Source organism: Galendromus occidentalis, unplaced genomic scaffold (assembly GCF_000255335.2).
Source record: "Galendromus occidentalis unplaced genomic scaffold, Mocc_1.1 scf7180000077474, whole genome shotgun sequence".
NCBI classification, from domain to species: domain Eukaryota; kingdom Metazoa; phylum Arthropoda; class Arachnida; order Mesostigmata; family Phytoseiidae; genus Galendromus; species Galendromus occidentalis.
The window spans coordinates 449,470-463,576 of NW_003805462.1; the positions used below are offsets into that span (position 1 = coordinate 449,470).

The 14,107-nt window shown below is 52.4% G+C and overlaps 1 protein-coding gene across 1 annotated transcript in view; it reads right to left on the reverse strand.

Moving 5' to 3' along the window:
- The window catches only part of LOC100898565 (homeobox protein Hox-B1-like), a 32,185-nt gene extending 24,528 nt beyond the window's left edge, over window positions 1-7,657 (reverse strand). The window contains exon 1 of the mRNA XM_003744757.1: window positions 6,844-7,657. Coding sequence (XP_003744805.1) covers window positions 6,844-7,657 — 814 coding nt within the window. The remainder of the gene's footprint in view (window positions 1-6,843) is intronic.
- Between the last annotated feature and the right edge of the window lie 6,450 nt (window positions 7,658-14,107).

A 14,107-nucleotide genomic window follows, 5' to 3' on the forward strand; every position in this document is an offset into this window, starting at 1 on the left:
CGATCCCTGCTGGTGATGGAGATTTTTTTCTCCATTCTTCCTTGTCTGCACCACCATAACCAGAAGCCTGGGTGGAGCTGGCCGCGGTGGGTATCCGAAGGGAAGGAAAGATACCAAAAGTCTTCTTGAGGGAAGAGAATGACGAGTCGTCTGAGCTTAACGTAGTTCGCGATCTATACGTTCCAATTCTAGTCTTCTTGAATACTCACTCAAAGGGTCCTCATTATGGGCTCGCTCCATCGATTTTCCACACGTTCCCCTATCCGAGTCAGGATTAGTCAGCCGGCGGTCAAGGAGCCATGTTCGACACACCGAGTCGAAGGAGCGTCGACGAGAACGGAGCAAACTAATTATCAGATCATTATAGACTGAACACTTTCCTCCGTTTTTTCTTCTCCCAGAAATTAATTCCCCATCAGGGAGAGGAGGATTCGAGCAATTTGCAGGCAATCACATTGCCACGGCAACGGCGACCACCAACCAGCATGCTTGTAAACTGCGAAGCAAGGTTATGATGCTGGCGGTCGGCCGGTCTGCCGGTCGTTTCGGCCGTCCCTCCATTCGTCGTAGTCGACCAATGTTCGAAAGCTTGGTCGACCGCTTGGTCAGTTCGCAATCTATTTCAAACTGCATAAATACAGCTGCAAGCAGGCATTGGCGACACTGGCGGCTTCGCTGAGGTCTTTCCCCGCTAAGCTGGACCGATGCCACGAGCGATTCTAGATCGGTAGGGTCAAAATGAAACTGGTATTTGATTCGGTGAGAATGAATTCAGGAATGGCCCGCCTCTAGCTCAAATTACTCCTGTGCAACATGATTGAGAGGACGGCGACTCTGGCCGGCCCTCAGCCGATTCAGAAGAAGGGGCCATGGCCCCCTCCAAGATGTATCCGTTACGATGCCCAGTTATAAGCCTCGATGAGGCGCGTCATCATTCTGGTTCTAAATCCTCATTAGTCTCCCCCTCCCAAAGAGGAGAAAAGTCAGCCCTTGGGCGGCGATGCATTTCGCGCTCGAGGGACTCGCGCGGGGTCGCGGAATCCGAATCGAGGCAAAAAGTATCAGTGTACCTTTCGGGTCGGAGAAAGGATTTGGATTAAGCGAGCGTATCGAATATTAGGCGAGCAAAGTTCCCAGACGAGTCGTAACTTTCGCCTTCAAGCCTTGCGTCTGAGGTTCTCCAGGAATTCCCCCGTACGGTGGGGGTACCGTTGATGCGTCGGGCTTGTTTTTAGAAGTTCATGATGGCGGGAAAGTCTCTCGCAACAGGGCAATCGGCTCCCAGATCTCTTCTCTCCAATTTTTGACTTCCTCCTGTCTCTCAATGATCCGCCGGATCTCTGACATCGAGCCGTCACATGAGTATCGAGATATTCTTCTCGTGATCATCTCTTTTTTCTCGCTATCATCTTCTTCTGTCACTTCTGTTGCATCCACTCTCATTGCGCACTCCCGTTCAGTGCATCAAAGTGTGATGAGCAAACGACAATGAGATAAAGCGGATCCCCGCGGAGACTCGCACTCAAAGCCAGCCTTCACTGTCCTCGTTACTCGCGGCCAGACAAAGTCGCAAATTCAATGGCTTCTGACTTCATGTCACTCTGTCGATCTCCGCATGATGGTTGGTGCCGCTGCTGCTCGGAGTGTTCGTGTCGATCACTTAGTTGCGAAGTCAACACCTCCAACTGTGCACGTCCTATTTGTCGTTTCGGTATTGTCCCCGAGAGTGCGTGTCAGCCTGCCGCGAGACGAGCAACTGTTGACAAAATTGGAGTGGACTGCGCGCAGCACGGCGACTCGGACGCTTGCAGCTCGCGATTCGTGCTCGGGGGGATTCGACGGACTATCTCGTACTCCTTTCTCTATTCATTCCGACGAGAAAAGATTCCGATGGAGATACGGATTTTTGGAAAATTCGATCATCAACGCGGAATAAACTCAAGACATATGATAATCTCTCGGAGCTTCGAGGAGACTCCGAGAGTCATGGATGAAGTGAGCGTCTTCAACGAGTCCGACAAGAAGAAGAGCAACAGCAGATCGAACGATTGGCGCTCCGAGCGAGCGGTCGACAGATCCACCGACCGACCGACCGTTCATGGGCGACTGAGCGAGCGACCCCCAACACGGCGGTGACACATCTTGCCGATCATCTGGATGAGCGAAGATCCATCATTGCGTCCGGTGCGGCCAAAGATAATTTTCGATATTGAATCCAACGTGGGGACATTTTTTTCCTGTCCGCGTGTCCTCTGACCAAATTACTTCGAACTCACCGAACAAACGCCACGCGACAACGGCCGCAACATATGCCCCATCGCAGGATATTTTTTATTCATCTTTCCATGGTGTCCTCGCTCACGCAGCGACCCTGTCATCAATACTCTGTCTTCTGCTCCGCTTGTGCGAACTCACTGTGCGGCACTTTCGATCGGAAGCTGGTTCGACGCAGGAGTTCTGCTTGTCTTCTAGTCGAGCTCCTCGGGGACATTCGGTAGGAAATGAGTGATTCTCGAAACATCGATGGCCGTATACATTCCGTGTCGTTGGATCGGAGTCAATTCTACGTCGAGTTCCGAAAATTCACCGTTCTTCGTATCATCAGCAAAACAACGGCGTGACGAAAGTTCATTCGATTTGCTCGCTCCCAAGAGCAACGAAAACTCCACAGCCCCCAACTGCGAAGTGTTGACCCGAAGACATCTACGGAGTTCCTCACCGTCGCCCTCTCGCAGCTTCTGCGTCAGCCGGAGAGTGCGTGCATGACTTTTTCCTTACCGCTGCTGAGGCGCCCCCCTCCCGCGAGGTTCTTTGCCCAGGCTTCCTCCCTTCGTAGGCTCCTTCTAGGCATTCCGGAACTCCGACCAGTAAGAGCACTGAAGGCGCAATTCAGCTCTCGTTCGGATTCGGAGCAGGTGAGCGGCCCATCTCTAAGCCTTTCCGATTATTCTCACTGTTCCTCTAAACGACTGCTACCTCCCAAGTCTTTCGTTACGAATGAGCTCGATGATTTCTGACGAAATCATTATCATCTATGCGAGCATGTGTGACTACTCGGACCGGTGAGCTTATCTAGGAATCAACCCTATCGGAAACAGAGCCACAACTTTCGCGAATCGCTCCAAGTCGACCGCCCGCCCGCCCGATCGCTGCCTGCCGAGCATCTCGCAACCAACCAAGAGACGGTGGGAAAGCCTCTCTCTCTCTAATGAACTCGTCTCAAGGGAGTGCTCCGAAAGGCTTCGACAAATCATGGATCCTGATGCATATGTTGTTGAGCACATCTAGTCGGAGTCAGTTTCAGCCGATGAAGGGTCATTCGTATAATAATCGGATACTGCTCGGGTGGACAATTGATTGCACGATTCAATACTCGTTTCATGGTGAGCATCACTGAAGCTCGAAAACTGAGCTCTTCATGGATCCATTGTCCTGGATATTGGAAAACTTACGAAACAAACTGCGGACGAGCGGGGAATATCGAAATAGCGAAGAATGACTTGGAAGAAGATTTATCCCTACAAAAGAAATCACTCTCGCAAATTCATTTCAAGCCGAATGTGACTCGGTTAGAAACAATAGCTGAACCCCGGGGAAATGGGAGCTGGGTCAGATTCGGGGTCGGAACGAGTTCGTGCGTGGTAATATGCGCACGGTAGGGCGTTTATGCTTTTTCGCGTGCGTGCTGACGTGTCGATGCGTGCCGCGACATCTGTCGGTGAGCTCAGAAGAGCTCGGAATGCTTCGTTAGCCGAGTAAGGAAGGATCGGCCGCGGCTTGCTTGCTCGGTCCGTATGTCTGTCTGTCATTTCATCCATTCGTTCGTCGGACGGTCAGTAGTCTGCTCACCTGGTTCGGTCGCTTCGCTAGCGCTGAGCGCAATCGAAGCATATCTTTATCTTCTCTTCCTCCGTAGTGGAAGCAGCGACGGCGGCGGCGGCAAGACAGTAGAGAGACGCCGGCGGGCATCACGAAAAAAGGTGATCAGCACGCTGCTGCAACCGCCGCCGCGGCCGAGGAACAACCACTGACGGTCTGACTGTGCGTCAGTCGGTGCGTCCGTTCGTCCCCGACGCACGGACGGACGAGCGGACTGTCTGTCTGTCGCTCTGTTGTCTGCGAGCCATTGGCCAGCTTTTGTCTTATTCAGATTCAGAAAAAAACCGAGCCAAGATTCGCAACCAGTCATTACCCCCTCCACTCCACGAGCAGACGGATTCGCTTTTGATTATGTCCCGCTCAATCCAAGATCTGCCAGTCTGACTTCTCCACCGTCCAGCGGCCAGTGCCAGGAACGCCTGATAGTCTGCCTGTCTGCCAGTCCGCCTCTCCGTGTGGACATCCGTGCAGGATACATCTGCACTTATGTTCCAAGTTCGGTTTATGATGAAGACGCCATCTCAAAATTCCCGAGTCGAGTCCACTCGAACTCTGTTGCCTCGAACGAGGTTTTCTTCATCTTCTCGGTAGAGTTCACTTCGACAGAATGAAGATATTCAAAATGACGTTTGTGTTTGATCGATCACCGTCCGCTGAGCTTGATCGGAGAGTTTGAAAACCGTTTAACGCCGCAGCTTCGGCAAAAACTCGGGAGAAAAGGGTTCGGAGATTTCGCGGCTATGCGATGAGAATTTCAGATCATAGGACCTCCCACCGCTCACACGATAACATTATCCAAAATTCTGCGTGAGACGGGGAGCTCGAGATCCGTGAGGAAGTCTCCTGAGCGCTTTGAACGTTTTGGAAAAACGGATTTGAGCGTTTTAAAGTATTTCGACGGGTAGCAGCAGTCGTCAACGCTAGATGACGCGCAGAGCGTGCCCACTGCCCACCGAGACTTCCAGCCTAAAAATATCAAATTCCTCGATTACCGTCGTGAAACGCTTTCGACCCGGCTCCAAGCAGAGGGAGTTTATCGGTCAGTTCAGATCTCGATAGAGAGCTCGACAGCAATCTTATGGTACATCTTGACGATTCTAAAATCTCTGTCCAGGATCTGCTTTCCCCTGTATCCCTGGCTGTTCGGTCCACCGCATATGGGTGGAATTCAGCCCACCTACCGCGCTTGACAGAGTTCACAAACCTTACAGCATAAGAAGGGTTCCACTCATCGTTGCTCTCGAGCGCTCTAGACATTATCCGTTCCGGTCGATTTCCCGAGCCTTCCACTCTCGCAATCCGCGGCAGCATCTCCCTCTATGCCCAGAGAAAACCGAAAAAAATGGCCGGATCGATTGTGACTTCATAGAGGAAACTTGCAAGCCATCTCTAATTACTCATTTCGCTCAATTATGGCTCGTTCCGAGGGGAGTGAGCAGAACAGAACGCCATCTGACAGCAGCAGCAGCAGCCTTGGAAGAAGTAGGTACATATAATCAGCGGGCTCAATGAGGCGCTTAATTTCTCATTAACCCTTGGGTGGCAAGCACTTAGCACGAAGACGGTAGCAGCCGTCGCATATCACGGGGCTGGCGCGTCATCATAAACATCTCAACTTTAAGGAAGTTGAATCTCGGGAGAAGCGTTCGAGAGGGAGGAACGGGGAAGAACCAACAATTCGTTTGCTGGACCGACAGACGGGGAGGAAGGCTGACCAGAGTCGTTGTATGGAAAAAAGCAGCCCAGACCGCCAATGCCAATGATTCGCCGCGCGCACCGGAGGCACCCAAGCAGAGAGAAACTCCTGTTCGGTAGGTAGGTAGGGAGGAAAGAGTTCCCGGCGTTTCTCTATTCGAGTTAAAAATAAATATCCCCTCATACAGAACAGAGAGCAAATATGCTCAGAGGAACAAGGGCTCAAGCGATGCAGAGATACATATATACCTACTGTTCATATGCGAATGTGGGCAGGTCCATGTAGATCGCGGTCGGCGCGAAATCTCTGATCAGAGCCGGGAGGATGTTCCCATGATACTCTGATTTATCACTGGTGGAGCTCGTTCTCGCGAAGGCAATTTCCTATCGGCCGAGAGCTGGCTCAGCGATACAAAGTGTAGCGAGCTCGCGAGGCTGGGGCCGCGCGCCGCACTCATCAACGTTCGATATCTCGGTCGTTGTCAACAAAAAGGTTTCGACAATCAATATCGACTGAGTGACTGACTGACTGAAGGGAAACTTAGCTGCGTGAGACGCGCGAGGACTTTTTCTTCATTTTTTGTCGTGGCTGCTCCTCCGATACGAAGAAAGTTCACCCAACGACGACGACGACAGCGGCAACGACGACTACGAACAGGAGGAAAACGACAACCACAACAATAACGTAGACAGACTATAGGAAATTGAAAGCGAAAACCTCGCGCAGTCGAACAATGGCTGATTTTGACAGGCGTCCTCCTCACCCTGCTGAGCCGAGTGTAATGCATTGAGCTATGTTCGATTGCGTCTCACTTCTTCCCTTAGCCAGCTAATATCCCAAGACCACGTCCCCTCGCCGCCCTAGGGATCAGGATATCTAGCGCGGGTGGAGGACTAAAATTATCCACGATCCCCCCCCCCCGATTGGAGACGATTCGTTGCTAACAGCTCACAGCAATAAGATCCCCCGCGTCCCGAGTACGAGCGACTTCTCAATTGTTCAAAGTTCAGATCATTGCAAATCTTTGCGGAACACGCATCATCTGAACGAATGGGGATATACATGAGGTATCGGAAGTCTGTCTTTTGTCTCCCACGGCAAGTTGTGGGATGTGCATAGAACTCATTCCACTGACTGAATCCACTGACTGAGAATAGAGAAAAAAATCTAGCTCCGACGATGGTCGAATGGATTCTAATTCTAATGAAGGATGCCTAATTCTTCTCCAGCTCTCGACCGATAGAGAGCGTCGTGTAGGGACTACTCACCGGGTTTCGGAACGTTCCTCTTGACTTGCATCCATTTGTACGTGGGGACCGGTGCAGCGTTCGTCGCACATTTCGTCGAGTTGATCGATCCTGCACCCACCGCGCCCTGGTAGGACGCCCCCGACATTCCGCCTACGCCCATTCCTACGGCCATCGCGTCACTCATGCCTCCGTAGAGTGGATCCATCCGCATGAGGTCGTATTCACCTCCAACCCCCGGATAACCCCCCATGGCCATATAGGCCGAATTACGGCACATCGCCCCGTTGCTCGCCGCCCGTCCGCCAATATCCAAATATGGATACGCCGAATGATTAGGTGACAAGCCGAGTGGCGGTTTCTGATCTGCCATCTCTGCAGCTGCTGCCGCTGCGGCCGCAGCAGCTGCTGCTGCAGTACGTCCCCCGCCGCCACCAGAAACGACGCCAACGTCGTTGGGGGAATGTGTGTTGTAGTCCCGGTAGAAGTTGGAAGCGGCGGGGTGTGTTGGGCTAGGCGATGCGCCCGGGGAACTGTAGCCCGATGAGGAGCCGTTGTTGTACGTCGGAGTTGAGATCCGTGCGTAGCCCGCCGCTGCGGCTGCGGCCGCGGCAGCTGCGGCCCTTTGTTGATCGAGATTCGTGTAGCTTAGTCCGTTTTGGTCTATGAGAGAATGTCCTGCCGACGGAGGAGTTCCGTCGTGTAAAGGCGGTGTACGATGATCAGAATAAGAACCCAGGTGGGGATGATGATGAGAATGATGGTAAGGATCTGACGACGGCGCTGCTGGAGTTGGAAAATAGACCTGAGCGGCTAGCTCGGGATACTGTGCCATCTTGGGTGAAGCAACCTCTTTGCTGCTGCAATCGATGGTCTTGTTGCTTCGGATCAGGCTCGCGGCTTGTTGCTGGCCTTCGATAATTCCCTGTTCTGTCAGGATGCTCTGAGGGGATTCTCTCGGTCAGGGGTCGGGGTCCTTCCTTGGTTCGGTTGGAAACATTGGGGCGCCGAGCGATTTCTCTCAAGTAGGGGAATAAATTCGGACTTCGTCGCAATCCACCCAACACCGACCGATGATACAACACACCACTACACGCGGATCCGACTCAGCTTTTCATTGAGCATCCAGAATCCAGATGTTGTTGCACGGGTTTCACTCACTCACTGGCAGGCGGGCAGATTCGGTGAATATACGACCACGCCGACCACCGCTAGTTCCCCGCAAGTTCTACCCCTGCCGAGGCTGTCGTATCTGAGGCGTCGTTTGCTTGCTCCTGATTTTTGTTGATATCCACTCGAGTCCGTGATCGGGGCTCCGATGATCAGTCGCTGTCCGCAGCTCGCAGTGATCAGCCGCCTCGGCGATTGGTTTGCTTCTCCGACTTCTAATGCACGCCACCGGTCTTGATCGTGCCGATGTCTCAGACGAGGATGCTGAAGACGTCCTTCGAGCGGTAGCTACTTTTTCTGCTTCTTCCGATGCAAACTGGTAGTTGTCGAACAAGTCACTAAACATCACACATCAGAACGAAGCCTTCGTCGTTATTTCGCTGAACGCAGCAGCAACAGCTGCAACCGGATAGCGGTGCTCCTTATTTTCTCCCTTACTCCGACTGACTGTTCGACGGACTGTCGTCCAGAGCAAGCAGTCAGGAAGGCAGATTTTGCCCGAGGGATCAAGTCATTCCCCAGGTCGGTAGTTCACAGTTTCACTCACTCTCAGTGGGCACGGCGCAAGTTTACCGCAACACAGACCAACGCCACCGTTCGTTCGTCGGACGTTCCGGCCGACGAATCGTCCGTTCGTTGAGGGTCTGCTTTGCCTCCTGTCGTCGACTGACTCCACCGTGCTTCGTGTTCGTGAGGAGAGACGAGCTCTGCTGCAAGCAAGAAGCACTGCGCGTCGGCCGCCGCTCGCACCAATGAGTCGGTCTGTTGCCGGGCGGCGAGCTGGATGGCTGGCGCTTCGGCAGCACTCGTCAGACACGCAGGCACACGGGCTCACTGTGTATGTCTTACACACCCGTCACTCATGCCCACTCTCCTCGTTTCGCCTCCATGGCTGCCTCACTGGTTCGTTCACTGGCTCCCTGTCGGCGGCAAGCGACCAGCCTCCAGCATCCTACACGGGCAGCCAAAGCCAAGGGGGCGGGGCCAGATCTTCGAGGGAGGAGTCAAGCATCCAATGGCGGAAGGCCGCGGAGCTCCGCCCATTTTCGCCTCGCTCAGTCCCTTCTCGTCGTCTCCTCACCGCCGCTGCAGCGGCCGCGGCAGCCGATGCTCGCTGGTGGCTGGCGGGTTCGTACATCGGTGAGAGACGCTCGCAGCAGCAGCCACCTTGGCGCGCCGTTGTCGTCATCGTCGTCGCGCCGCTAGCCAGCTACATGGCAATAGAATGGCTCCCTCATTTGCTCAGTTGGTTGGCGATGACAGCGACTTTATTTATGGCGTTGAATAAATGCTGCTGCTGCGGGCCGCATCAACAGCGTATGGAATTGACCTCATACCCCTTGATTCCCTCCCTCTTCCGGGACGGTTTCCCCTCACTGAACCCAACGCTCGAAGCTGCTGCTGTCGTCGTCCTCATCCTCGTATTCTTGGATGTAGTCCTCGATGTCACCGTTCGGGAGTCCGCCATCTGACTCCACATGCTCACGAGGGCTCGACCGACCGCCTGCCCGCCCGCCCGCTCGCCCATCCCCCTTGGCGGTCGCCTTCCCGTCCGGGTCGAACATTCGCACGCCGGCAGAGTCGAAATATAAAATTAGGCCACCCTCCATATATCATCGGCCATCTCGAACATTCTCCTCACCTCTAATGCACAACCACTTATCCATTACAGAAGCTTTCGTTTGCAGTCCGGAACAGCGAGCCGTTCGGGAGTTCGGCCAGCTGGCTGAGAAATTAGGCTGCGTAAGATCCGAGCCAATCAGACAGAGGCGAATTCGTGAAAGGGGTCGACGATCACGAGGAGCGTCTACCGATAATTATGACCCTCTTTCGATTTCTTCTCCATCGCTTCGCTGAGAACGTATCTCGCGACAACAATCGAGGATTTGAATTCAATGAGTAGAGAAGTACTTACCCAATTCCATTTCTACGAACGCTCCAGGAATTCTAGACATTCCACGGCTTACGAAACTTTCGCAGTGATTTCAGTGAGAAGAAGCTCTCGGTGAGACGAAAACATCAATCCAGATAGACATCCATAAGTCAACGAGTGGATCAATCAATCAGTCAATCAATCAAGTCAAGTATCTTCTTCACTATCAGCTCGCCCGCTCACTCACTCTTAGCTTGTCGGCTGTCTGGTTGTCTGTTCTGCTGCTGCTGCGCTCATTCAGCAGCGGCACGTGAGGCGGCGGGTAGAACACGACGACAATGACGGGGGAAAGCGACTGAGTAGATGGATGAAGACGAACATTTCAACTTATCAGGTATCATAACAATAAAACGCCGTAATAGTTGTCTTTGTGCTATCATCGGAAGCTCTCTCGGATTTGGATCAGATCTTGACTCGTCTTCATACACGAGCTGTGGGCTGAATTTATTCTCGCTCCCGCTCATTCCTTCAAAATGCGAACGTCTGGATCCAGAGGAAGCGTCGAGTCGAAAATGATGTTCTGTATTTCTGAGTCCGGGCGTGCTTTTAGTCTGATGGGTTCTTTATTCATCATTAAGGAAGGCGGGATTCGATTCGGCCATGGGGAGAAATGTTTCATTAAAAGTCATGAGTTCATGAGAGATAAACGTCAGAGCGGCGTGTGATTCCACAGCTCCGAGCACTCGAACACCCACGCCCCGACGTGTTCGAGCCACGAGCCGAACAAAATCGTTGTTGTGTTTTTCTTTATAATGAATTCATTGGTGATGCATGATGCAGCTACGCTCGTTGCTACGCTAAGCATGTTCGACCGGACAGGCGGAATGAGGATTGGCTCGTTGAGTTCCGAGCGAGGCTTAGCGAGTCGACAGACGAGTATCCAGCGTGCAAGTGAGCATAGCCGTAAAGTTATTCGATCAGGGGCGGTTCGAAAGTCTCTTCATCTTCAGCATCTTAGTCTGAGTTCTAACCAGCGACGGCAGAACCAGTCATTAGGGTACGGTGTGTTTTGTACTCGCTGTTGTCCATAAACACCGGAACTGCGAGTAGGAGGTTGCCGTGTCGAATCAGCTCGACGACCACAGAAGAATCTCCGCCGTCTCAAATCTCAACGGATGGTTTCGACGAGAGGCTCGCTCCCTCGGTCGTCGATCGTGGAATTCTGGGTTTGGCGTACCCGACCCAGAGCGGCTCGATTCCCTCTCATATTTTCGAGCATTCACGGGGACGTAGATGTACTGATACACGAAATTCTCCCGTAGGACGAAAGCGTGACGTGCGCGCGAAACTGAGCGCGGCAACTATGAGGAAGGACCTGTGAGTGGTATTTTTTCCCTTCGTTGACAAATCTAGGTAGTGTCATTCTCTATCGGAGTAAACTGCCCGTGTCTTCTTTCTTCGCTGGTTCTCGCGGTCGCCGACGTCGTCATCTTTCAACTAAACAAACAGAAACTGAGAAGAAACGATTCTCTCACTGGCCGGCGGTCCGCGCTCTGCTGCTGCTGCTGATAGATGATCATTTCGAAGCGCTGCTGCTGCGACCGATGCTGTCCGCGAGGACAACAACGACAACTGCTATTGAGATGTATCCACGTGTTCACAAAGCCGAAATTCATTTTCAAGATCTGTATGTCGGTCTCTGCATACTGATGTCGCCCTTCAGTGCGATTTTACGTTCCGTCCATCGTTGATCGATGCAGATGACAATCCATCAATCGCCCTAACCATCGATCAATTCGCCTCATCACAATCTATCATTTAACGCTTGCGAATCATAGTCTATCACTTGACGACGCAATACTCTATCAAACTGTATCGATGTTCCGATTCAAGAATGGACATACATCGATGTTATGATCCGTCTCCGACTATTTCCTCCGCGAATATCCGCGGAAATATGTGCTCCCGTATCTCCGCCCAACTGGCGCGCAGGGCATTCCGCGTCGATTCATCGCGACGAACATCGGCAAACATTATCCGAGTTTTTCTTTTTCGGCGGCTCAATGTTCTCTGCTCAGCCCACCCGCGACTCCGCGCATCGCTCAGGGCTATTCCACAAGATTTCTGTCGATTTAACGATGTCACCATCTTATCTGTTTGACTTCAATGGAGTTCAGAAGGCGTCTTCTATTATATCATACCAGCACGGGTAAAGAGAGCCCTATTCCAACGGAGCTGCCTTAGCCGATCAGCCCAAACATCAAATCGCAAAATAGTTGTTGCTGTCCTTTGCCAAAGCGAGCAAGCTTGAGCATTCAATCTTCGAGCGGCTTCAGAATGATGAGTAGCTGCTGTTCAATGGACAAACCGACGGAACAGACATTGGGTGGATGGATGGAGGACGATTTGTATTTTGAGAATGAGTGATGGAGACGAACGGACCGCTAACGCGAGAAAGGTGAGAACGGACGAATGAAGAAGCAGTAGCGGCAGCAAGGTGCAGCCGATGAGGTCCAGTACTGTGGCGAGCTTCGGAACCCGCTCTGACGACCTGTTGCTGGTCGAGATACTTCAGGGCCGAGTGGCTCGACGGGGAAACATATTTTTCGCCTTGAATCATGCTTCGCCCATTCCCGCTTTTGTTTTCTCTCACAGGAACTTCGCAAGGGAGTAAGCTCGGAAACTTCTATGCGCAAATTCCGTGCCCTATGTCGGGATCTGGGTGGTGGACTCGTAAGTCGTAAGCCGCTCATCTCACAACCCCGAAACTCTTTTTCAGGAAATCGGAGTCAGCGATGTGCGAGACTTCGAGCGGTACCATCTCAGATTCCCGACTCTCAGATGCCCGACTCTCTAATGCCCGACTCTCAAATGCCCGACTCTCAGATGCCCGACTCTCAGATGCCCGACTCTCAGATGCCCGACTCTCAGATGCCCGACTCTCTAATGCCCGACTCTCTAATGCCGGGCTTTCGGATGCCTGGAAATTGATATAATTCCTCCCTCTTGCTCACGGAGAAGCGGTTAATTTATTTTCACAATTCCTCGCTCTGAACCATTTGGTATCCGTGTGTCTCATCATGTACCTATCGCAACTAAAGGCTACTTGAGTACGCTTGGAACAAGAAAGCATACCTGAGTCAATTGTGCAAATTATAGCCCACAGAGTGGACGTATTCGATTAGAGTGATCTCGTTGGATTCATATTGCTGTACAAATTTCATTAGCGTCTTGTTCAGTTTCTCATACTTTTTACACTTTCTTGGAGGGTCCTGGCCCATTCGTAGGAGCAGCATAGTGGCTCGATCCTTCTCTTCCTGCTGCTGGAGCCTCTTTATCATCTCGAATATATTTATGTGACTCTTCCTTATCAATGCGTTGAGGGCATGATGCCATCCCACTACGTGATTTGTAGTCCTAGCACCAAAATTTCCGTAATGGTTCCACAGCTTACGAGGAAAGATGCTGCTGTTCTCCAGCCAGGTATTGATAAAATATCTGAAAACCGAGCATCAGAGAGTCGGGCATCTGAGAGTCGGGCATCTGAGAGTCGGGCATCTTAGAGTCGGGCATCTGAGAGTCGGGCATCTGAGAGTCGGGCATCTGATACCCGACCCTTCGAGCCTGTCGCCGAGCTGAGCGCGAATAAAAGCGCAATAGGAGGATGGGGTGTTCATGAGGCGCGCCTTGTTAGCCTCGCGGGGGTTTGCTATCAATAGCAAATTAGCTCCATGGGAGGAAGACAAGGCTCGCACAGAAGGGGTAAGCTGTGTGGCAAGGCGAGGACGCGACGAGTAGACAGCGGGCGTGTTGGATGGTGGGTGCGTCAAAGGGCTTGCCACCCAGCCTCGCTTCGCTCTCGTCATCATACTCCTGGTGGTGGTGGTGTTGGTGATGGTCTCAAGTTGGTAGCGATTATGAATAAGTAAGTGGCTTCTCGCGTACACAATTCGTCTTCTCAAGTTCCATGGGAGCCCATTCACCCTCAGCTCCGGATCAAGGCGCTCGAGACCGTTCGCCAGGGAAAGGGTCATTCAGGGATTGATTAGGTAGGTACGATTTTTTACTTTCCATTCAAAAGATGCTCTAAAAGCCGCCGATCCTGCTGCCGGAAGCCGGTGCTCGTGTTGTTCCAGAGTTTCAGCCATCGAGTTTTTCTTTGGGGCGGCGTTCCGCAGCGCTCCGAATTTCGGGGGTGAGTCTATTTCGGGCTCCTTGGGATTCCTTCCTACCTGAAGGCGG